The 26,024-nt window shown below is 39.6% G+C and overlaps 1 protein-coding gene across 1 annotated transcript in view; it reads left to right on the top strand.

Moving 5' to 3' along the window:
- Window positions 1-22,275, top strand: part of ANKRD31 (ankyrin repeat domain 31) — a 178,688-nt gene extending 156,413 nt beyond the window's left edge. Inside the window, exons 23-25 of the mRNA XM_012802743.1 lie at window positions 5,488-5,590; window positions 8,121-8,186; window positions 22,130-22,275. Coding sequence (XP_012658197.1) covers window positions 5,488-5,590; window positions 8,121-8,186; window positions 22,130-22,275 — 315 coding nt within the window. The remainder of the gene's footprint in view (window positions 1-5,487; window positions 5,591-8,120; window positions 8,187-22,129) is intronic.
- Window positions 22,276-26,024: the final 3,749 nt, after the last annotated feature.

The following is a 26,024-nucleotide window of genomic DNA, read 5'->3' as shown; positions in this document are numbered from 1 at the left end:
TATCACATTGCCTCCAGTATTTTCTCATCAACCCTGTCAATTAAAGTCATGCTATTTAGCACTTAATGTGATAGTGAAGCCACATGCAAATGTGGGCACAAAAAATAAAACAGTTTTTGGATATAAGATATTCATACAGATTATCTGAGCAGGATTTTTTTTCTTTGGATTAAACAGAAAATGAAAACAGAACTTTTTAAATTACTGTGGGTACCCCAAGATGAGAAATGTTACCCAAGTATGTTTCTTTATAATATTTAAAAGACTCTTAATTTCTTCTTTAAAGTTTGCCACAGAAACCTTTACCTCTTCTTGTCTTAGAGTAACTTCTGAAATCACAATCACTTCTTAGTGAAAGGAGCTTTTTGCTACATTGGTAAATATGAACATTTCTACTGACTAGTTCTGAGGATGGTGGTGGAGGTATGGGGCCGGGAGTGGGGTGGTTGGCTGTTAGGCAGGAAATCCCGGTAAACTTGATCTTGTCCTGCATCATACAGAGCGGCAGAACCATTAGACACAGAGGCGACTCATGCCTTCTTTGCCAGGGAAATACTAATGCTTACTCCCAGCAGGCATCAATGACTTCCCCTGTTTCTGCAGCCTTCCACTTTGTAGTTACCATTCTTGTGTGGCAGAGAGATTTTTGGAAGACAGACAGGAGACCACACTAGTTCCTGGTTTCACCCTTTATACATCATATGATCCAGGCAATGGCTTTAAATCATGGCTGCACATTAGAATCACCTGAGGGGCTTTTAAAAACTACCAGCGTCTAGTGGACTTCAGCCCCATAGATTTTGATCTAATAGTCTGAGTTTTATTTTTAAAGGCATTCTAGGGTTGGCATAGTGGCTCACACCTATAATCCTAGTACTTTGGGAGGCCCAGAGGGGCGGATCTTTGGAGGCCAAGAGTTCAAGATTAGCCTAAGCAAGAGTAAGACCTCGTCTCTGTAAAAAAAAGTAGAAAAATTAGGCAGGCATGGTGATGCACACCTGTAGTAGTTCCAGCTACCTGAGAGGCTCAGACAAGAGATCATTTACACCCAGGAGTTTGAGGTTGTAGTGAGCTCTGATGACACTACTGCACTCTAGTCCAAGTGACCAAGCTAGAACCCTGTCTCGAAAAGGAAAAAAAAAAATCATTCCAGATGATTGTAATGTGCAGCCTATTTGCTTATGTATAAAATAAGGAGTTCTAGATGGTCTCTAAAGACCTGCCAACTTGGAGATTCTAGGAATGACACTCGGTGGTTTATAAAACACTTTTACACAACATCTTTATGAGACAAAAAGATCATTATCGCTGTTTATGGATGTGAAACAGTGTTTTCTAGGCTCAGTTGATTAGGCCAGCAGTAAATGACAGAACCAGAACTAGAACCTGATTTAATGATTCCCTATACATTATTTTCTATGTTTATAACAATGGCACAAAAGAGGTCCACATTTCTTTTATTTAAAACAGGTTGTCCTGAGCTCAAAAAAGTATGCAGTATCATCTAGCTACCTTTATGAATATATAGAAAGCCTCAGTCTTAGGCAGCAAAAATTGCCCACTTGCACAGGAAAAATGCCTTTCTTTAATATGATTCCACTATGAATGTCAGTAAGAATCATAATAATGGCAAAGACAGCTCAATTTTATGAGTACCCAGGATTGGATTGATGCAGATGAAAAGTGGACTGCTATTTTATGTAGTGATTCAAGGAGTACTAGACAGATCTCTTCTGCAGACATACTTTCTGTCCAGATATCTCAATGAACTTCGACCCTATTTCTGCTCTTTCCATTCCTTAGATTTAGTATTGACTGTTCTATATAGTCCTCTCCCTCCATCCCCCACTTAAAAAAAAAATTCCTCCCACCACCATGTTTGGAATATCAAGATATGAAAAAGTTGGGTAGGAATATAGAAAATGATTAAAATTGTTCCTCTGGAAACACAGCCAAACTCATTCAGGCAGTTACTCACAATTCTTAATGTATCTTAAGCTACCTGTCAACCCTGCTTTTGCTTAGCTCCCTCATAGAAGGGAAGGAAGGAAAAAAGAGATGGTTAAAGATATGGACCTCTTTTAAAATACAAATATCTAGGAATTATGAATCTTAAAAACAAGTAATATGAAGAGTCTTTTCTTGCCTCCAGCTGCATAGAGTGTTGGGGATGTGGGGAAGAAGACCCTGGAATGGGGAGGTGGATACTACGAAGGTAAACTTTATCTACACATTTCCCTAGAATCAGCTCATCCTAGGCAGTTATTATGCATTAAAACTACTTTCTGCCTTTTATTCTGAATTCCTAAAGAAATATTTTGAGAAACATTTTTATTAGCCAAAATGTCTTTTGCATTATAATGAACTTAAAAAAAAACAAACTCTACAGTTTTCTTTGGTTTCCTTCCCTTTTTTTCTAGCCTGAGATTTAAAAAATCAATTACCCTTTCTTCTTTCTCTACTGGGGTGGGGAAAATTTGTAACGTTTGCTTCTTAAAACTTACAGTGCAGGCTCGGCGCCTATAACTCAGTGAGTAGGGCGCCAGCCACATACACCACGGCTGGTAGGTTCAGGCCCAGCACAGGCCTACTAAACAACAGTGACAACTGCAACCAAAAAATAGCCAGGCGTTAAGGCAGGTGCCTGTAGTCCCAGCTACTCAGGAGGCTGAGACAAGAGAATTGCTTAAGCCCAAGAGTTTGAGGTTTCTGTGAGTGATGATGCCATGGCACTCTACCAAAGGTGACATAATGAGGCACTGTCTCAAAAAAAAAAAACTTACATTCAATTAAAATAGTCATTTAATGATCTCTGAGCAGATTTCTATTGGTCAAAACTTAAATGATTTTTCTGAACATGTAAAAAATTGACTTAATACTTTCAAACAAAATGGAATCCCAGTAGGAAAATATATTCTTGGATACCTCTTTATTATTCAAAGGCAGCTTATGTTTTATATTTTTTTGAGGCATATTAGTACATAGGGTATAGGGAAACAATTTACAGCAGTTAATAATGACAATTCCACATTTTATTTCTTTCAAAGACCTTGCCAAAATAAAGTTAATTGATAATTTTTACTTGGCTTATTAGCTACATTTCCATAATAGTGGCTGACTGGGTCATCCATCCACCTCAAACACACACACCCTTTCTCTCTGTCTCCACATACCGTACTTCTTCCTAAGTCTGACACAATATTAAGAACCCACATAGTCTCATTTCTGAAGAATAAGGAAGATTTTTGCTGGAAGAGCTTCAGGGAAAGCATCAGTGGTTCTAGGACAAAACACTTCTGCACTTCTACCTTTTAGAAAAGTAAAAAGGGCCGAGAGCAAGATGGCAGCCTAGAAACATCTTCTTACTAGCCGTATATACTAAGTTCCATTTCTCTTACATGTTCTCCTCTGGGGAAAGGTGGCATGCCATCAAATGCCCTTCATCCAAATGGGTTTTGGATGGTGAAGTTGTTGACATCACTGCTATAGTCCAAGAGTCTAAGAGCCTCACCTTCAGTTTCACCTGCCATAGATTTAGAGCCAATGAGATTTAGTTCAGGATTCAAAGTTTGAGTCATACGCATATGTGATGACTATTTGCTCTTATGCTTTAGCCAACTGGAAGTTTTGCACAGACACTAATATGAAATGCACTTTCCAGAAGTGATCTAGTGCCTGTTTGTTTTGAAGTCTGTTCATTAACCTGTTTACTCCTACCTTCTGGAAAGTAGATTTTTAACTCATTGGATTTTCTTAAGGCTGTATTATTTTTATGTCTGAATCATCCCTAGTGGTATGTATAAGTCACCTTATGCTACCCAGCACTAACTGACAAAGGTATATATTAAGTCTGAGGTACAAGTGAAAACATATTGAGCATAATAAGCGTGTAAGGTTTGTTGGGCATTGTCAGGGCATAACACATACAACATCCATTGTTTCCAATGGTTGTTTGGAGAACTGACAAACAGCATTCAGAGGTCTTGGCACACTGGGTGAGCCAGATCTGTTCTATTTCCATTACCAGGCTTTATTTGGTCATGAGGTTGAGCCTGGAGGGTGCCTATACCTTCCTGATCCCTTACACCTTTCTTACTTTATTCCATTTACCATGCATTTATTGAGCACTTGGATATACTAGACAGTATGCCAAATGCTTTTCTTGCATTGTCTCTTTAAATATGGCTTCATAAACTGGAGGTACGTGTTTTATAAACACATAAACTGTGGTTCAAAGAATTTAAGAATCTTGCATAAGAACTGAGATTTCAAAGCTAGGCACAGTAACTCACATGTGTAATACCAATACTCTGGGAGGCCGAGGTGGGTGGATTGCCTGAGCTCACGAGTTCGAGACCAGCCTGAACCAGAACGAGACCCCTGTCTTCAAAAAATAGCCGGGTAGGCTCCTCCAGTCCCAGCTACCAGGGAGGCTGAGGCAAGAGGATCACTTGAGCCCAAGAGTTTGAGATTGTTGTGACCTATGATGCCACAAGACTCTACTAAGAGTAACAAAGTGAGACTCTGTCTCAAAAAGAAAAAAAAAAAGAACTGAGACTTCAGAGTCTTTTACCCAGTACTGTCAGGCACTATGTGAAATGCAAAGGATATAAAAATAAATATGCACAGGCCTTGCCCTCAAGGAGCTTATGGTTTAATGGAAACAAGTACATTACAATATAATTTTATTTAAATGATATATGTATAAATATGAATTCAGAGGTTATGGGAGCCTGAAAGAAGGTCATTACTTGAGCTTAGAGAGCACAGGAAGGCATCCTAGAGGAAGGAATGTTTGAGCTGAATTTTGATGCTTTGCCACAGTGAACCAGCCTCTGAAGGTACATTATCTTAGATTGTCCTACAGTTACTCTTAGGGTGCAGAACATTTCTGACAGGTATTTGCTAGTCTGCTATAGGCCTGCCCATTCATGTGTAGATATTTCTAAGCTGTGACCTTTTGGCCTGATAATATCATCTAAGTTCACAAACAGACAAAAACATGGATATGCAGACATAAAATGTTATTAATTTAATAAGTTAAATATCTGATTTCTTGAAAATTACCATTACTTTTGTGACTTCATTTTATTAATGTAACATTAATTTCATTAAGTTATCAAGTAGCAGGTAATAGATTAATGGTTATTGAATAAATGAATGGATGAAACAATGATACATAATTTTTTTTCTTTAAAGGGCCAGATTGTAAATATTTTGGGCTATATGGGCATGTGGTCTATCACAGCTACTCAATTCTGATGTAGCATGAAAATAGCCATAGACTATAGATGTAAATAAACGAACCTCACTGTATTCTAATAAAACCTATTTTAAAAAGGAGTTAGCAGGCTGGCTTTGCTATAGTTTCTTAATCTATGATATACAACAATCAATACTTTGCAACAATTACAGTTTTCATGTGGAAGATATATTTGGCTCTTATAGAATATATGATTTTTATATTCTGTACTTAATTATGTGCAGGTAACATATCTTGGGAAGGAGCTTTTAAAGTATGTTTCTGAAGAAGTACCCATACTTCCAGAACCAAACTTGGTATGTCAGCAGCATCAACCTTGTCTTCCAGGTATGTGTAGACTAACACCTATTTCTTAGTTCTGAGAAATGATGATAAAAACACTCAAACCTGGCTCAGTGCCTGTAGCACAGTGGTTATGGTGCCAGCCACATGCACCGAGGCTGGAAGGTTCAAGCCCAGCCTGGGCCAGCTAAACAACAATGACAGCTGCAACAAGAAAATAGCTAGGGCTCGGCGCCTGTGGCTCAAGTGGCTAAGGCACCAGCCACATACACCTAAGGTGGTGGGTTCAAATCCAGCCCAGGCACGCCAAACAACAATGACGGCTGCAACCAAAAAATAGCCAGGCATTGTGGTGGGTGCCTGTGGTCCCAGCTACTTGGGAGGCAGAGGCAGGAGACTCGCTTGAGCCCAGGAGTTGGAGGTTGCTGTGAGCTGTGATGTCACAGCACTCTACCCAGGGGGACAGCTTGAGACTCTGTCTCAAAAAAAAAAAAAAAAAGCTGGGCATTATGGCGGGTACCTGTAGTCCAGCTACTTGGGAAGCTGAGGCAACAGAATCGCTTAAGCCCAAGAGTTTTAGGTTGCTGTGACCTGTGACGCCACAGCACTCTACCGAGAGCAACATAGTAAGACTCTGTCTCAAAAAAATACACACACACACACACACACACACACATATATATATATTCCATTGTATGGATATGCCACAGTTTGTCCATTCATTTAGTGGACATTTAGGTGATATCCACATTTTGGCTCACATGAATCGTACTTCTATGAGTATGCATAGACATGTATTATTTGAGTATACGTGATTTCAATTATTTTGTGTATTATTGATATCTAGGAGTGGAATTGCTATACAGATTTAGCATCTCTAATTTGAAAATCTGAAATCCCTAAAAATCCAAAACTTTTTCAGCATTTCCGTGATGCTACAAGTAGAAAATTTGACATCTGACCTATGTGATCGATGGGTGGCAGTCAAAACACAGTTAAAACTTTTAAACAGTTAAAAGCCTTATTACCATCAGGCTTTGTGTACAAGGTGTATAGGAAACATAAATGAATTTTGTGTTTAGACTTGGGTCCCATCTCCAAGATATCTCATGTTTATGAAATATTCAAAAATACAAAATCCACAACCCTTTTGGTTCTAAGCATTTTGAATAAGGTAAAGGATACTCAACCTATATCATGTAGTAATTCTGTGTTTAACCTTTTGAAGACTAGCCAAACTTTTCTGTAGCAGCTAACCCATTTATGTTCCTACCAGCAGAGTATCGGTTCCACCTTCTCTACATCTCTACCAACACTTATTATTTTCTGGAGTTTGTTTTTGTTTTACAGCACTCTTTTTAACCACAGTTGATTCTAAGAGAATATAAGAAATGATACCATCCTTCAGTTCCTTTCTATGAATCTATGCTGGCCTTAGGTTCTTAGCTCATAAAGGTCATCACCTCCTCAGATTTTCTTGTTTTAGGCAGGCATTTCCAAACTCAATCAGATAATCAGGCATCTCCTTCTTCAGAGGACACACAATTCCTATCAAGTGTGCATGAAATTAGAAATGGGTTCTGAATTGTTATAATATAAAGCATTTCTTGTTATTATGGGGCCTAAGAATCTATAGGCAAATCCCCCTGTCATTCCATAGGCTGCTGTTAGAATTTTGTTTGATTAGGATTTTTTTTTTTAATAAAAGAAAAAAGTTGGCAGGCTAGAGTACAGTGATGTTGTCATAGCTCACTTAACTCACACCTGACTAATTGGCTAATTTTTTGAATTTTTTTTTTAGAGACAGGTTCTCACTATTGCCCAGGATTGCCTCAAGAGATGCTCCCACCTTAATCTCACAAATCTACTGTGATTATAGGTGTGAACTACCATACTCAGCTTCATTAAGATTCTTTGATAGCTGTTTTAGTGGTACTTGACAGAAACCCAAACACCTGAAACTCTCTTTCCCTATCACAAAACGGCCATTCAAGAGAGTCTGTCCCTCTTCTGGATATAAAAATACATGTATGGTCATGGAAACCTTAACTCTGACGCTGAGAGACTAGAAAGTCTAAAAAAAAAAAGAAGTCCATGTGGGTCTCACCAGCCTACCTTGGATTATATACATAATCTGTTATTGTATGCTTTTTTTTTTTTTAAGAGACCAGAGTCTCACTTTGTCACCCTCAGTAGAGTGTTGTGGCATCACAGCTCACAATAACCTCAAACTCTTGGGCTCAAGTGATTCTCTTGCCTCAGCCTCCCAAGTAGCTGGGACTACAGGTGCCTGCCACAATGCTCAGCTACTTCTACAGACAGGGTCTCACTCTTTCTCAGGCTGGTCTCAAACTCTTAAACTCAGGCAATCCACCTGCCTTGGCCTCCCAGAGTGCTATGATTACAGGTGTGAGCCACCATGCTGGCTCTCTTATGTTTTTAATGATCACACTCTTCAGAATAGTATTTTGGGCGAGTAAGGATCACCCGTAGCTAGGGTAACCATGCATCCTGGTTTGTCCAGAGCAGTCTCCATTTCAGCAAAATTTTTACCAACATTCCCTTTCACTTTCAGAAGTACCTGATGATCCAGTACAAGAACAAAACAAATTGGTGTCTGAGAAAATGGAATTTGGACAAGGTAACAAAAAAAATTTTAATTTCATTTGCTTATATAAGAAACAGGCAGGGGGCTCGGCGCCTATAGCTCAACTGGCTAAGGCGCCAGCCACGTACACCTAAGGTGGCGGGTTCGAATCCCCAGCCCGGACCCGCCAAACAACAATGACGGCTGCAACCAAAAAATAGCCGGGCGTTGTGGCGGGCGCCTGTGGTCCCAGCTACTTGGGAGGCGGAGGCAGGAGACTCGCTTGAGCCCAGGAGTTGGAGGTTGCTGTGAGCTGTAATGCCACGGCACTCTGCCCAGGGGGACAGCTTGAGGCTCTGTCTCAAAAAAAAAAAAAAAAAGAAAGAAACAGGCAGGGTAGAGTGGTTCACTCGTGTAATCCTAACACTCTGGGAGGCTGAGGCAGGAGAATTACTTCAACCCAGGAATCTGAGACCAGTCTGAGTAGGAGTGAGACCCCATCTCTACTAAAAATACAAAAATTAGGCTCCACGCTTGTGGCTCAAGTGGCTAAGGCACCAGCCACATACACCTAAGGTGGTGGGTTCAAATCCAGCCCAGGCCTGCCAAACAACAATGATGGCTGCAACCAAAGAAAATAGCCTGGCACTGTGGGTGCCTGTGATCACAGCCACTTGGGAGGCAGAGGCAGGAGACTCGCTTGAGCCCAGGAGTTGGAGGTTGCTGTGAGCTGTGATGTCAAAGCACTCTACCCAGGGGGACAGCTTGAGGCTCTGTCTCAAAAAAAATAAAATAAAAATAAAATACAAAAATTAGCTGGGTGTTGTGGTGGGCACCTATAGATCCAGCTACTGGAGAGGCTGAGATAGGAGGATTACTTGAACCCAGGAGTTTAAGGTTGCTGTAAGCTAGGCTGACATCACAGTACTCTAGCCTGGGGCAATAAAATGAGACTATCAAAAAAGGAAGAAAAAAAGAAATGTTTAGAGTCCACATATTGTGCAGATAGATGAAAATAGGTCAAATCTTATGCATATCACTCTATAATTGCTGGTCACCTCATTTTTATTTCCTGACAGACTAAGAAACTTTTTGAATTTAGAAACACTTTTATGGGCTCTGCTTCTTCCCATATTCCTCATTGCTTGGCATACCATAGCTTCTCAGTAAACATCAGTGAATACTGTTCATTGAATAAATGATGAATGAATGACTGAATGGGAAACTATGAGTATGATCCAAAGGAGTACTGTTTTAAAAGTGGATTTACTTGGCTTGACTGTCTTAATAGGTGGACATGCCTAGAACTTACAGGCAATAATGGAATTTATAGTGAAGAATTCAACAAATGGTAAATAGGATTTTGTTTAGTTAATATTATCTCCTTTGAATTTCTGTTTTTAATCATGAAATATAAGAGTGATGGTCTATTAAATTTTCTAAGCCAGAAATTTAAAAGAGAGCCTTCTCTCTAACTCTCCTTCTTTGTGAGAAATCATAAAGAAATCTTTTTAGCTTTGTTAATATTCCCTAAACTAAATTAGATGATATCTGTCAGCATTCCATAGAACAAATAGTGGGAGCCTCAGTGTCCACTTCATTTACATATTATTTTGGATTCATGCTATCAGGAACATCTTGAATCATGAAAATAAATGATAAAAATTTTAATCTTGCCATCTTAAGACTTTCTTCAGTGAATCAGAGACAACGAAAGAGCTTTCTTCTGAATTCTACACAAAAATTAATTAAATTGGCTACTCAAGTCATTGTAGCCACAGTGTTAAATAAAACATGTTATTTTAACACATTTGAGGGTATATGTTCTTCCTAATTAAGGACTTTAAACATGACAGTCTATGGTGTATTTTCCCTTAAAATTTTACAGCTTCTTCCTACGCCTCTCACCTTTTTGCCTTCTTAAATAGAATTCATCTTCTGTGTTATTGAGGGAATTCTCCCTGACACTTCAATCTAAACCAGAAGAAAAAAAAAATACCAAACTTCCATGTAATTTGTGATCATTTGATATGGACATGGGTACTTATTTTTCACAAAGTTATTTATTCAGAGGGGATGATAATTTTTTAATTGACAAATAATGATTGTACATCTTTGTGGGGCATGCAGCTATGTTTTGATATGTATAACGTATAGTGATTACTTTGCAGGGATCACACCCTTTTCCCTTGGTTGGTTCACTGAAATATCAACTCACAATCAGGGCAGATTAATATGTACATGGGAGGAACCACAAGGATGATTACCCAAAGTCTCAGTGATGGTCAGAGACCTTTATAGATGCCTTTTAGAAGAGAGAGGGGAGATTGTGGAGAGTATAGGTGCTCCAAGTGGTTGCTAGGGAGGATGAATAGATGGAGGAAAAAACATTGACATAAATTAACCTGAAAGACAGGTATTCTGTTTTAAATGATTTGAGGCCAGGTCTCTTAGCATTCAGGGGAAGAAAAGGAAGTCAGCACCTCCTTTTGATTCCCAGTCAGGTTAGTTGGGTTTTATGCAGATAGAGGGAAGGCCTCTTACAATGCTTTCTGATCACGAATGGCCTTTAATTCAAAATATTCTTTATACCAAGGAGTCATATTTGGGGGTGAAATTTCCTTAGCTCCTTCAAGATCAAGATAATTAGGATATCCATCATCTCAAACATTTAAAAATTTTTTAAGATAGATCACATTTCACATTTTACCTGGAAAGCCAATTTTTATATTAATATTTATGTTGTCTGTCACCATATGACCAAGGTATTCAGAACACATTAAGCAAAATGTCTTTATAAAAGCAAAAAAAGTATCAAGTATCACCTGAGGTATTTCAAGCCATCATTTCATTTTTTTATTTTAAATTTCTTTATTTTTGATGTTTTCTGGTTTCTCCAAGAAAGAAAGGAATTTTTAAAAAAATTAAAATTTTTCCATTGTTCTAATTTTTTTTATTTCAGTAAATTCAGGGGGTATAAGTGGAGTTTTGTTACATGGATATGTTACGTAATGGTGATCTGGGCTTCAGGTGTACCCATTACCCAAATAGCGTATACTGCACGCTATTTTTAATTAATTAGATAATTTTTAATCCCTCCCCCTCATTATGCCTTGTGTCCATTATGTCACTCTGTGTGACCTTGTATACCCATAATTTAGCTCCCACTTATAAGAGAAAACGTGTGGTATTTGGTTTTCTGTTCTGAGTTACTTCACTTAGGATAATGCCAAGCAGTTATTTAATACACACTAACTATATTTTCTTTCATGCATGAGAGGTTTGGGTCTGAAAATGAGAAGTTATTCCAAGACATGAAAGGAAGCAGAGTAGGTTCTATGTGGACAACGTGGCCTTTATTCACTCGAGTACAAACTGGCTGAGTTCGTAAAAGAAGTCAGCACATGGATTAAGATAGGGTGGGAATATAAGGGTCCGGGAGTGGGGATTGGGTCACTCATTCCTTCCTGGGTGGGACTTGTGCATTCATTTCCATGTCCCTGCCCTCGGTTCTATCTACATGGGTCCCTGCATTTGGCCCTATCATCCCATTCTTTTTAATCTGTTATAAAGAGGCAAGTGGTATCTCTTTGACTGCTTCCTATGGGTTGAGGATCAGCTTGGGCTGCCTATTAGGGAAAAAGGAGAGGGGGAAGGAAGTAGTGTTTATAGCAACACTCTTGGGTCTTCAGTCTGAACTGGTTGATATCCACGTATGGCGAGGATATGAGCAATTGTTTTTCAGGTCACTGCCTGGTCAATAAGTCAGCAGATGAGGTGGAGGACTACTGGTCAGAAACAGAGAATGAGGCTTGGTACCCGTAGCACAGGGGTTATGGCACCAGCCACATACATCAAGGCTGGTGGGTTCGAACCCAGCCTGGGCCAGCTAAACAACAGCAACTGCAACAGAAAATAGCTGGGCATTGTGGTGGGCGCTTGTAGTCCCAGTTACTTGGGAGGCTGAGGTAAGAGATTCGCTTAAGCCCAAGAGTTTGAGGTTGCTGTGAGCTGTAACACCACGGCACTCTACCTAGGGTGACATAGGGAAACTCTGTCTCAAAAAAAAAAAAAAAGAAAGAAAGAAAACACTGAGAATGGGAAAGATCAAAATTAATGGCCCTAAAGTAGGAAATAACCAAGACCAGGAATAAGGACCAGGGATTAGATGATTCAAGATTTGTTTGTCCCTGTTTGATTCGTTCTTGGAGTTCTTTTACTTTGCCTATGATTATTCCTGACTGGTTAACAAACAAACAACATTTTTTTTCTTTTTTTTGAGACAGAGTCTCATTATGTCAGCCTCAATACAGTGCTGTGGCATCACAACTCACAGCAATCTCAAACTCTTGGGCTTAAGTGATTCTCTTGCCTCAGGTCACAAGTAGTTGGGACTACAAGCACCTGCCACAACGCCCGGCTATTTTTTGTTACAGTTGTCATTGTTGTTTTATCTGGCCCAGGCTGGGTTTGAACCCTCCAACCTTGGTGTATGTGGCTGACACTGTAACCACTGTGCTGTAGGTGCCAAGCCAAGAAACAACATTCTTATCCCAAAAATGCATGTGCCTCCTTTTTTCTGCTGTAAGTAAATCTAAGGCTCGCGATTTTGGAGGACTACTACAGCTAAAGAATTAATTTGGGATTATAGGGTGACTAAAGAGTCTGCTACCCTTTCCATATCCTCGTTAAGTTCTAGGGAGTTGGTGGTAAAAGTGGATTGATGAAGCCTGAAGTGCTCATGCCAAGTCCAGCCATTATGCCTATTTGGAGGAGTACAAGGAAGAAGATGCCTCTTTTTTGTATGGAAGTAGGAGGATGCTTTAGGGCCTGAGTTAAAGGGCCGCATACACCAAAGCTGGCAGTTTCGAGCCTGTTTAGCCAGGGCCTGCTAAACAACAATGACAACTGTAACCAAAAATAGCTGGGCTTGTGGTGGGTGCCTGTAGTCCCAGTTACTCAGGAGGCTGAGGCAAGAGAATCACTTAAGCCCGAGAGTTTGAGGTTGCTGTGAGCTGTGAAGCCATGGCACTCTACTGAGGGTGACATAATGAGACTCTGTCTCAAAAAAAAAATTTTATGATTACCCCAGGCTAGAGTGCCAATGGTGTCAGCCTAGTTTATAGCAACCTTAAACTGCTGGGTTCAAGGGATCATCCTGCCTCAGCTTCCCAGGTAGCTAGGACTACAGATGCTTGACACAATGCCTCGCTATTTTTTCTATTTTTAGAAGAGATGGGGGTCTCATTCTTGCTCAGGCTGGTCCCAAACTCCTGACCTCAAGCAATCCTTCTGCCTGGGCCTCTCAAAGTACAAGGATTACAGTTGTGAGCCACTGTGCCCTGACAAAAATTATTTTTAATCTAACCAATTACCTTGTCATTTTGAAGTGTTAATTTTGGAAACTAGGGGTAACATGAATAGTTCTTTTGCCTAGTAATGAACCTGGAAGTTCAGTTTAAGTTGACTTTTACTGAATATCTAATATTTGGTGATACTGCTTGAGGAGGATTTATTTCTCCCCACCTTGTGCATGAGCAGAAGTGTTCCTTAGCTATGCAATCCTTGTTGGGGTGAGCAGGCAACAAGAAGAGCCAAATATCCACATAAGTAGCTTTCCTAGTTATGATAAATGAGCTACTGTTTAGAAATTATGTTTATAGATCTCAGAGGCCATTGATTTTACTTATGGAATCTACCTTATGTAAAAGTGATGAGACCTGATTAAAGAGAGAAGGGCTCCTAGCCCCCATAAACTGGTGGATTGGTAGTCTTTACAATACCTGATACAAAAATTCTTGTCACAAAGCTGCAAGTAAACATCTTTACTTATGATTGCAAAGATGATGATAATTATTTGAAAAAGAAGGGATTAAATTACTATAATATTTCTCAGGGTTCTAACTTCCTCCCCTCATTTACAAAATTGTTTCAGTGACAGAATTTCTATTTTAATCCTGATAGTCCTCCTCATCTCCTTCAGGCCCCAGAGCCCTTTGAAGCAGAACTAAGCCACTGAGCCCTATTCTCCGTAATACTCCCCACACTGAGGACTGGGAATCTTATAGGGAAAAATGAAGAGTACAGTAGACACTGTCAGACTGCTTTAGTATGTGCATATGTGCTTGTGTGTGTTCATTCCTTGTATGTGAGTGTTTTACCTGTCAGGTCATATCACTGCAGATCACAACTGCTTAGTTTTTCTAGGATCTTCCCATGAGGCAGTAACATTACTAATGGACCCAGTGTAAAATCTCCTATAAACTTAATATTGAACTTAAACACTTTATATGCCATATCTAAAACTTGATTCCTCATTTGCTTTCTTAGCTCTCTACCCTCAACATGACTGTTAGGGCTAAAGTGAAAGTAAGATTCCAGTGTTTGGGTGATCTCAGTTTGGAGGAAGCTCTATTTAGGTGTGTCCTTACAGTCCCTTTATTTGTTCATGTCTCTCTTCATCAGCCCTGAGTTTGATGGGAGTGGTAGTAATAGTTGAAATGTAAAAGTAAGGGTATAGACTGGATTTTGCTCAGTTTTCTTTCATATGTAAACTACCTGTATTTTGTGCAGTCTGTTAAGCTGTTAATAAGTACCAGTGAGTATATTGAGTACTATAAATGAATTTTTTAATCAGGAAAATAAAAATCTAAGTCTCAGTTTCCTAACTACTTGGATTCTTTCCCTCTCTTGTCTCATACACTAATGGAAGGATTAAAGAATTGAAAAGTACTAGGTAAATGTGAAATATCATAAGCGCACAGAAATAGATTACAGAAGGATAAACTCTTGATCATTATCACTGGGCAGGAGGGAGAGGTGGAGCAGGAAGAGGGTGGGTAAAGACCATACCTGTAGGTCACACCTGGAACATGTCCAAAGGTAGAACACTAAAAACTCAACAACAGAAGCCCTAAAAACAGAATAGGTTATCCTAGGATATGCTAGGAAATGAGCACAGACTCAAGCCCCCAAAAGAGCATCTCTATTCTAGAACTGTGTCTTTGGCTGTAGTAGTTACAGGTTGTTATTTATTTCTTAAGAGACTGACAATAGAACCCATAATATACATATTTTACTTAAAGTAGGTAAACTATACATGTTTTATTTTTTAAGAAAAGAAAAATCAAACAATTTTCTTATTTATTTATTTTGAGACAGTCTCTCACTTTGGTAGTATTGTGGCATCATACCTTACAGCACTTCAAACCCTTGGGCTCAAGCAATCCCCTTGCTTCAGCCTCCTGAGTAGCTGAGACTATACAGGTACCCACCACTGTGCCTGGTTATTTTTAGAGACTGGTCTCACTCTGGCTCAGGCTAGTCTCGAACCTGTGAGCTCAGGCAGTTCACCTGCCTTGGCCTCTCAGAGTGCTAGGATTACAGGCGCGAGCTACTGGGCCTGACCCATAAAATGTTTATAGTTATTTAAAAATTCAAACTGGTAATAAAAAATTGAATTCAATTTGCTGTATTCTTACATTTATTTATACAAGGGATTATTCTAGTTAGCTCAGTTTTCTTTATATGTATGTTTTTTGCTTTTTGGTTTTCCGCCAAGATATACAGAGTATTTTTTGTAGATAGCAACAAAGAAAATTGGAAGCTAGAAGCAGTGGTTACCCAAAGGTGCAGCATCCTGGTAAAGTAGATAGTCTGGGGCAACACTGGATGAAATGAAATGAGTAGTTAATGCCACAGTGGAAGGAGTTTAGAGAGACCTATTGCAATGTAGGTGGACGAAGAGAAGGAGCAGAAGATAAAAAGGTCCTAAAAACTCGTATGTGGTAAGGATGGTCTCTCTTTATCTTCCAGTCTTATCATTAGGGTAAGGAAGGTGTTCTGTAAGAAACCATGAGATGGTCTTTATACTGTGCTTTGTGATATGATATGCATGTTCCCTGAGCTTCATTTCCATGGGTTTACCTTGGAAGTGCCACCTTCTGCTACTGTAGAGTCACTTGTAGTTTTCCTAAAGCTAGGAATTGTAGGAAATTGAGAGGTATATGTATGCTGACAGTGAATTTGAGTGGAGATGGGGATGGAATTTTGGCTGCCATGCCCCTATCACTTTGAAAAAAAAAAGCCATATGAATGGTTACCAGCTAGAATATTATCCATATAAATCTGTTTCTGTAGTAGCTGGCCATGGCTAACCTGTGGAGAAAAACATGTCAAAACCATTATACCCAATTGATTTTAGTAGTAAAGTCAGCTCCGCTAAAGAAAGAGGAGGTTGGCCTAAAATGGCCCCTTTCTCTTAATTCATTACAGCCCTTAAGGGAGAGAGAGAGAGTGCAAAGTAATGATAACTCTCTACAATTTTACAGAAAGCTTCCAGATTATGTGGCATTTCTCATTTGACAAAGATGAGTGGTGGGAATGGTAAGGTACGGACAAAATGATTTAACATTAGCATTGCTTTATTGAAAACGCCACTTCTAGAAGTAACTGGGCTAGCAAATGCCCATTTGGAAACCACTGTTTTTAAGATAATTGTGTTATATCATCTCAAGTATCCCAAGTTTGAGCCACATTATTTTCAGTTGGGAAGATGGGCTTTGGATCTGCTGCCTACCATTCTTTTTTTTTTGGATGGTGATGATTCCTTAATAAACTCATCTTATTTGAAGTTCTCTTGGCTCTCCCTTAAAAGCATCTTTATTTTGACCTAGGACTTTTGAGGCAAGTCCTACCCTTGGAAAAAGATGCTGGGGTTTTTATGCATACAAGTCCACCTTTGCACTGATTTTCCCCAGCTTTCCCTAATTCCACATATGGCTGCTTCACAGGCAAGAGGATCAAATTAGATATGTATGTAAAGGTTCACAGAATAACAACTACGGAACATAGGAATTACTATAAAGATGGCTGCATTTACATAAATCAAGCCTTATACTTTGCCATCCTAATACCAGTATCTTCAAGTATAGATTGTCCTGTGTATATTCTTCTTTTTAGGCATCCATTCATCTGCTCTCATGTATTAGAAGCTCTTATAATATGCTTATAATACTAAAAAGGGTATCAAAAATGGCATATTGGGTAGATTTTGTATTTTTTCATGTCATGAACTAGTAAAGATGAAATTAAAAAATATCCCCCCATGTGCCTAAATATATTCAAGATCTCTCTGTGCCTCCAAAGATAAAGTCCTAAGGTGGAATTGGTGGTCTAAGTCTTTGCAGAAATTTCCTATCTACTTCTTAGAATGTAAAAGTTCTGTAGTAGGTAGGATGACATTTGGCTTTGTGCCCCTGAAAACCCAAAATAACACAAAGAATTATTCTTTCATGGAGAAGTCTGGATCCATGGTAATCCAGAGGAGGTGTAGCAGCACCACAGAGTCATCAGGTCTTTCTTCTCCTTCTTCCTCAGTACTGGTCATATCTTGAGGTAAATCATGGCCCAAAATAAGTATGAATCCTCAGCCATCACATCTACTTTCTAGGAATTAGAAGGAAAGTAGAGAGTCAATAAAAGGCTTCTGAGTGTCCGTCCCCTTTGAAAACCTTCCCTAAAGTCTAACACTTTGATTTATATCTCATTAGCTAGAATTTAGTTATATACCACACTTAACTGCAAAGAAGGCTGAAAAATAGTTTTTCCATATAACATATCCTGAGATTCTGTTTCTGAGGGGGAAAAAAAGAAGGCAAAAATGGAAGCAATGAACAGACTTTGCCGAAAGTCTTTTTAGGTAGCTATAAAATAACAGTTAATATCAATTAAGATGTAGTAAATTGTATTGGGTAATTTGGCACGTTGCAGGAAACTTTACACTGGAATTTCAAGCAGTGGATTAAGACCAGATGGCTGTGATTGGAGCTGTGCAGGCTGTGAAGAAGTAAAGACTGTAAGGGAACGCAGGTCTAAGGTGATAGGGCTTTATGCCATCTGGGTCAGTGTGTACACTCAGCTAAGGGCCTTCCTGTTCTGCCTCTTAGAACACATATAAGAATCCCCAGTGCCAGGGTGTGAACAGAGCCCTGCCCCTGCCCCCAGGCATCTCTTCTGTGCTTTACTAAGAACAATTTTTTTCAGATGTCAGTTAAATTGTGTTTGAATTAGCTGTTGTGGTCTTGTTGATTTTGCTGGTAGTTTCAAACAACATTGTGGAAATCAACCAGAAGTATGACAGCTGCTTCTAGCACTTATTTCAGTGTTTTGCTAAAAAATAACTTATGTATTATTAAAACATTTAATGTGCTGAAAAGTAATAAAAATGAACTTTCTCAAAACTTTTAGTCTTTATAGAATAAGAACTGTAATCAGTGATTCTGTGAAGCAGTGGCTGAGCTAAATATACAAGTATATAGGTATTTCAGAGCTACTGCTATCACTCCATTGTTAACAAGACATGAGCTTTTAGCTTCATTTCACTTGGAATGCCACATTTAACTGAACATTTACACTCCAGTGAATGTGCCTAGTAAACTAAGGAATCTAGTTTGGGAGCAGAATTTTGATGTATACAGAGTTTGAACTCTTGACCTAATTATCTCCTTGTTTTCATTAATATCTGATCAAATCAATGCAGAGAAAAATAATGTTTTACTTTTCTTTTATTTTTTAATATCGCCTTTACTAGTTCAAAGACAACTTTTTTTTTTTTTTAGAGACAGAGTCTCACTTTGTAACCCTCAGTAGAGTTCAATGGCATCACAGCTCATAGCAACCTCCAGCTCTTGGGCTTAGGCGATTCTTGCCTCAGCCTCCCAAGTAGCTGGGACTATAGGAGCTCGTCAAAATGCCCGGCTATTTTTTGTTGTTGTTGCACTTTGGCTGAGGCCAGGTTCGAACCCACCACCCTCGGTATATGGGGCCAGCGCCTTACTCATTGAACCACAGGCACCACTCCAGAGACTAAATTTTTAATAGACACTTTTCCTAATCCTAGAAAAAAAAAAGTTTTTTTGAGACAGAGTCTCACTATGTCACCCTTGGTAGAGTGCTGTAGCATCATAGCTCACAGCAACCTCAAACTCTTGGGCTCGAGCAATTCTCTTGCCTCAGCCCCCCAAGTAGCTGGAACTACAGGCACCCACCACAATGCCTGGCTATTTTTTTGTTGCAGTTGTCATTGTTTAGCTGGCCCGGGCTGGGTTTGAAAACCACTACCCCCCCCCCGGTCTGGTGTATGTGGCTGGCACCCTAGCAGCTGAGCTACAGGCGCCGAGCGAGCCTAATCCTAGAAATTGTAATGGATGTTAAATATGTGAAATGTGCTCACACTGTGTAGTAATCAAAAAGATGCCAAATAATAATAATAATAATAGAGAGGTCTGGAATAGTGGCTCACACCTGTAATTTTTTTTTCTTATTTTGCAGTTTTTGGCCAGGGCCGGGTTTGAACCCACCACCTCCGGTATATGGGGCCAGGGCCCTACTCCTTGAGCCACAGGCACCACCCTCACACCTGTAATTTGAGTACTTTGGGAAGTTAAGGCAGTAGGATTGCTTTAGGACAGGAGTTCAAGACTTGCCATGTCTCTAAAAGAAAATTAAAAAAATTAAAAGCTGGGCGGCGCCTGTGGCTCAAGGAGTAGGGTGGTGGCCCCATATGCCAGAGGTGATGGGTTCAAACCCAGCCCTGGCCAAAAAAAAAAAAAAAGCTAAGCTTGGTGGTATGCACCTATAGGCCCAGCTATTTGGAGGCTGAATCAGGGGTGTCATTTGAGGCCTGAAGTTCGAGGTTGCAGTGAGCTATGATCACACCACTGCACATCACATCCTGGGCGACAGAACAAGACCATTCTCAAATAAATAAATAAATAAATAAAATTAATAGAGAAATTTTTTTGGTATCAGAATAGCAAAACTTAAAAAGCTCATAATATTCAGTGTTATCAAGGATGTAGAGGAAAAGAACAGGAACTCTCAGAGGTACTTTCATGTATTATTGGTGGCAATATAAAAGGATACATTTGGGGCTCAGCGCCTGTGGCTCAAGCGGCTAAGGCACCAGCCACATACACCTAAGGTGGCGGGTTCGTATCCCCAGCCCGGGCCCGCCAAACAGCAATGATGGCTGCAACCAAAAAATAGCCGGGCGTTGTGGCGGGCGCCTGTAGTCCCAGCTACTTGGGAGGCGGAGGCAGGAGACTCGCTTGAGCCCAGGAGTTGGAGGTTGCTGTGAGCTGTGATGCTACAGCACTCTACCCAGGGGGACAGCTTGAGGCTCCGTCTCAAAAAAAAAAAACACAAAAACAAAAAAAGGATACATTTGGGAAGGCACTCTGGCAGAAACTTTTAAAATTTAAAATGTTTACAAACCCTTCAACCCAGTACTTCTGCATATCAATCCTATAGAAGTATTTGTACATGCCTTAGTAGTAAAAATTGATGAGTAAAGTATGAATTACAAATAAATGAAACTAGGTATAGATACACTAAGTTGGTCAAATCATAATCAAAATGGGGGCAGTATCTTGAAAGAATGACTAGTGGAAATAATAGTGTTTAAATCATTAAACTAAGCTAATTTTGATGAAATGAACTTAAATTCTTTATTTCTATGGGGTTTTCCTGAGAGAAGAAAGTTCCTAACTTTTGTAGAATGCTTTGTTACAAGAGTCTTTAAAACAAAGTTACTAAGAAAGGAACTATTATGTTTACATACGGATCAGGTGTAAAAAAGTTAAAATTTTTTCGATTATAAGTAACAATTTAAAACCCAACTCAGACTGGCTTAAAACCCTCCAAAGTGAATTTTATTGACACATGTACATAAAAGACCAGGAACAGTTTTCAGTTTTACCCAAGATTCAGAGAGCATGATGAAGAACCCAGTTTGCCTTGCTTTCCATTTCTCAGCTGTATTTCCCCATTTTGGATCCATTCTAATAGCCTTTCCTCTCATCATCCCAGGGATTCTCATCATCCCAGGGCTATAAGCTTCCAGGTTCAAGTCTAAAGAAGAAATATGTACGTTATGTGGCTTTTCCTCAGAAGACCCAACAAAGATCTCATTGCAACTTCCTTACCTCTGGATGGGTTCTGTTCTCATCCCTGAATCACTGTTTATTCACTGACTGGCCTAGATCTAAATCAATCAGGACTTGAGAACAATTCTGCGAGAAGCACATGGGCTAAATATGGGAAAAAGGATGGTCATACTGAGGCAAATTATAGTGGGTTGCCACAGGAAGGATAAATGGGTACTGGGCATCAAAAACAGCAGATGTCCTACAGATGTATGATTATATAAAACATTTGTATTGTGTAGAATTATGTACAGAGCTCTTGCACCATATGGTATGGGCCATATGGTATGTCTAACTAAAACTGCCTGGTGGAGGTCACACTTATTAGTGCTGTCAGGTGGATGATATATAGCCAATCTTTGAGAAAAAAGTTTCTCTGAGACTATCAAGGAGCTTGAAGAAACCAGTTTTAGGATCACTGACTCCTTAGATTGGCAGAGCCAACAGGAACCTTCCTTGATTTCAACTTTCTCACCTCTCAGAGAGATGGAAGTCTAGAGAAATCATATAACTTATATGAGATCACACACAAAGTTTATGGCAGAGTCAGGATTACAAAACTGATCACCCATCTGTTAGCCTAAGACTCATTTTAGTAATAAATAATAATAAAAATTAATAGCAGCTAATATTCATTATCTGTTATATGGCCAGACAGTATACTAAGCATTTCACATGGAAAATCTCATTTCATCTTGATAATTGTTTTATTCTCTATTTATTGGAAATTGAGCTACAGAAGACCTTATACAACTACCTTCAAAAGTTCCCATCCTTTTCTTCCTGGTATTTTAGACTAAAAACAGGCTTCTGTCTCCCAAGATCAGCTAGTGCTGGTTTATAGCTTTGTCTCAGGTACAGAAAATGGAATTTGTGAAGAAGGTCTTAGTCAGAAAACCTCTTATGTGTGCTCGCTCATAGACTTTGCTGGATTATAGTATTTGTAATAACTAAATGTAACTCTTACATTTTAAAATGCAGTTTTTAATTTGTTGATACTTCTTTAAATAGGAACTTCCAGAGAGTTAATGCAAAGCATCCCACATTATCTACAAATAAATGAAATACTATTAATCAGCGATCAAGAATTTCTTCCATGCCATATAATGGATCAGCATTGGAAATTCTATGTGGAATGTGAGGAACTAACATTCTAAAGTCATGTTTTCTTAATAATTTAATAAATATTTGTTCTAATTATCAACAAATGTTTATATTTTATGTAGTCTTTTGAATGGTCTGGTAGGCCCATTTTAATATACACTTTATGGATTACTACTTAAGATATGTGTTTACTGTTATAAGGAATAATATAGCTCTTTATTATAAAATTAATACCTTTTCGCTATTGAAATAAAGGCATGTTTTAATTAGACAATATCGACTATGGCTTTTCTTTTACTAACATAAACTTAAAACCAACATTTGTGTTTTGGGGTTTTTTTTAATTAATTAATTTTTTTTTTTGAAGTTTTTGGCCAGGGCTGGGTTTGAACCTGCCACCTCCAGCATATGGGGCTGTCACCCAACTCCTTTGAGCCACAGGAGCCGCCCCAAACCAACATTTGAATCAACACTTCTACCTTCATATATATATATGTACACACACATATAAAGGTAGAAGTGTTGATTCAAATTCAAATAAATTATATTTATTATAAATAAACATATATATATATATATATTTGTATCCTCCCTTCCCTTAAGGAACAATGGTTTCTGTTATACAGATATATATACACACATATATACATATTATATTTATATGTATAACAAAAGCCATTGTTCCTTAAGGGAAGGGAGGATACAAATAAGAGTGATCTGTGGATAATTGGTCCTGGAAGGCCCAGGTTAAGTGAATCCACTTAAAATAATAACTTAAAGCCCCTATTCTTTCCCCCATTTACTTAGAAATTTATCTCAAAACCAAAATATAGAATTATGAATGAGGCTTATCTTAAGTTTTATAAAATTTAGTGTAGATACAATTATAACTGCAAAATCTTAGATCAAAAAAATGATTAAATGTTCATTTGGAATATATACCACCTTCGTTTTTTGCTACATTGTTATGAAGGGTTTGGGGGGGGTTATAAATTTTATTTTGCTTAATTTTCTTAAAATTTTTGGTTTGGGATTCATTGAGGGTACAAGGAATTAGGTTGTACTGATCGCATTTGTTAAAGTCTCTCTTATAATTATGTCCTGCCCCCAAGAGGTGTGCCATACACCATGACCCACCATCCCCCTCCCACCTCTTCTCTCCCCATTTACTCATTCTCCTACCCTCCCCCTTATGATTAGCTCATCTACTGCCTTAATATAAGAATAGAGTACATTGGATTCTTGCTTCTTCATTCTTGTGATGTTTTCTAAGAAGAATGTGTTCCATCTCCATCCAGGTTAATACAAAAGATGTAAAGTTCCCCTCTTTTTTAGTGGCTGAATAATATTCCATGAATATGTATACCACCACTTGTTAATCCACTCCTAGGTTGTTGGGCATTTGGGCTATTTATATATTTCGGCAATTGTAAATTGAGCTGCGATAAACAGTCTAGTGCAAATGTCCTTATGATAAAAGGATTTTTTTCTCCTGGGTAGATGCCTAGTAATGGGATTGTAGGATCAAATGGGAGGTCTAATTTGAGTACTTTGAAGATTCTCCATACTTCCTTCCAAAAAGGTTGTATTAGTTTACAGTCCCACCGGCAGTATAAAAGTGTTCCCTTCTCTCCACATGCACACCAGCATCTGTAGCTTCAAGACTTTGTGATATGGCCCATTTTCACAGGGTTAGGTGATATCTCAGGGTAGTGTTGATTTGCATTTCAAAATTCTACAAGGAATTAGGTTGCACTGATTGTATTTGTTAAAGTCCCTCTTATAATTGTGTCCTGCCCCCAAGAGGTGTGCCATACACCATGACCCACCATCCCCCTCCCACATCTCCTCTCCCTATTTACTCATTCTCCTACCATCCCCCTTGTGATTAGAGACTATGAGCATTTTTTCATGTATTTGTTAGCCATTTGTCTTCTTTAAAGAGGGTTCTATTCATCTCTCTTGCCCCATGATAGATGGGATTGTTGGCTCTTTTTATGTTGATCAATTTGAGTTCTCAATTGATCCTAGTTACCAAATTTTTGTTCAATTCATAATATGCAGGTATCGACCTGTGCTTTTACCTGGGTGAACAATAGAATGTGAACATCAGGCCTCAGGATCAGAAACACCTATGGTAAATCTGTTTCCAAAGGCTCATTGTCCAGCTGCTAAGAAGAAAGAAGGTGCGGGTGCCACAGTTTCACAGTTCCCAAAAACATGAAAATAATGGGTGAAGCTACTAGTCAAGAACAAAATGACTTTAGAATTGTGGGAAGATGGCTGACTAGAAATAGCTTTCGCCAAAGGCTCGTGCCCAAAGGGAGAGATACTGGACTGAAAAGTGGATGGAAACCGAATATGAGGATCTCTGCACTGAAGGACGGTGTGAGGTACACATCGCTCAGGCTGAATCAAGTGGCAGAAACAAGAAAGTGGAAGAAAAACAAAAGGTACAAGCCCAGCTCCCAGAGGAAGGGAGACCCCTCCCCACAAATGGGAGCTCTGCAGCGGATGACCAGTCATCAGCGAACTGAGTTCAAAAGTCCCCTCACATGGGCAGTGCCTGTGACTCAGGGAGTAGGGCACTAGTCCCATATACAAAGGGTGGCGGGTTCAAACCCGACCCCTGCCAAAACTGCAAAAAAAAAAAAAAAAGTCCCCTCACCTTACCCCATGGAGGAGCAGTTGCTAAGACCCAGTCCTCCAAGACCAAATATTTTTCCTGCAATCCTGAGCACCCTGATCGCCCTTCCCCCACCCTTGTTGTTGGGAGGACTGCCCCCTGTAGAGTCCAGAGTGTTTGGTGAGCTCTCTGAGAAACTCAGGAAATCTGCTGGCTACAGAGCTGCAGCATGAGAACAGTAGCACAGCAGTCCAAGCTTTTGTGGGACGAAAATGAACTACCCATCTCCAGCTCCTCAGGAATTCTCATAACTCTGTTTTCTGCCCTTCAAGACTACTGAGCTCCATTGGGTGGGTGGGACCAGTGCTTAAATCACTTCTACTTGTGACTAAACTTTGGATTTGCCCCCTCTGCCAGGAATGGCTCTCTGAGTTTGACTGGATGGGAAGGTGAGTGTCTTAAGTGACTTTGGACTGAATTTTCGACCTCTGGCCTCCACCAGGTGGGGCTCTCAGAGCTTAATTGGTTGGTCAGGGCCAAGATTTAAGTGACTTTGCACTAAACCTTGGATCTCTGGCCTCTACCACACAGGGCTGTCTGAGCTCAGTTGGGTGGGTGGGGCCAGCATTTAAGTGACTTTGAACTAACTTTAGACCTCTGGCCTCCACCAGGCGGGGCAGAGTTTAAGCAACTTTGGACTAAATTTTGGATTAGCACCCTCCATTGGGTGGAGGCTCTTTTAGGTCATTTGGGCAGGTGGGGTCAGGGTTTGAGCAACTTTGGACTAAACTTTTGGGGGTTGGTTGGTTTGTTTATTTTGAGACAGAGTGTCACTATGTTGCCCTCAGTAGAATGCTATGGCATCACAGCTCACAGCAACCTCAAGCTCTTGGGCTTATGCAATTCTCTTGCTTCAGCCTCCCAAGTAGTTGGGACTAAAGGTGCGCACTACAATGCCCAGCTATTTTTGGTTGCATTTGTCATTGTTGTTTAGCAGGTCTAGGCCAGTGGGCGAGACCCACCAACCCTCGGTCTATGTGGCTAGCACCCTATTCACTGAGCTTTGGGCACCAAGTCTGGACTGAACTTTTGTATTAACACTCTCCACCGTGTGGGGGCTCCCTGAGCTCAATTGGGTGGGCTGTGCATGGTGCCTGAGCAACTCTTATCTGAACT

Source organism: Otolemur garnettii, unplaced genomic scaffold (assembly GCF_000181295.1).
Source record: "Otolemur garnettii isolate 467f Iridium unplaced genomic scaffold, OtoGar3 scaffold00017, whole genome shotgun sequence".
NCBI lineage: Eukaryota > Metazoa > Chordata > Mammalia > Primates > Galagidae > Otolemur > Otolemur garnettii.
Note: the sequence above shows the minus strand (reverse complement) of the source record. Positions and strands in the feature narration are given on the sequence as shown.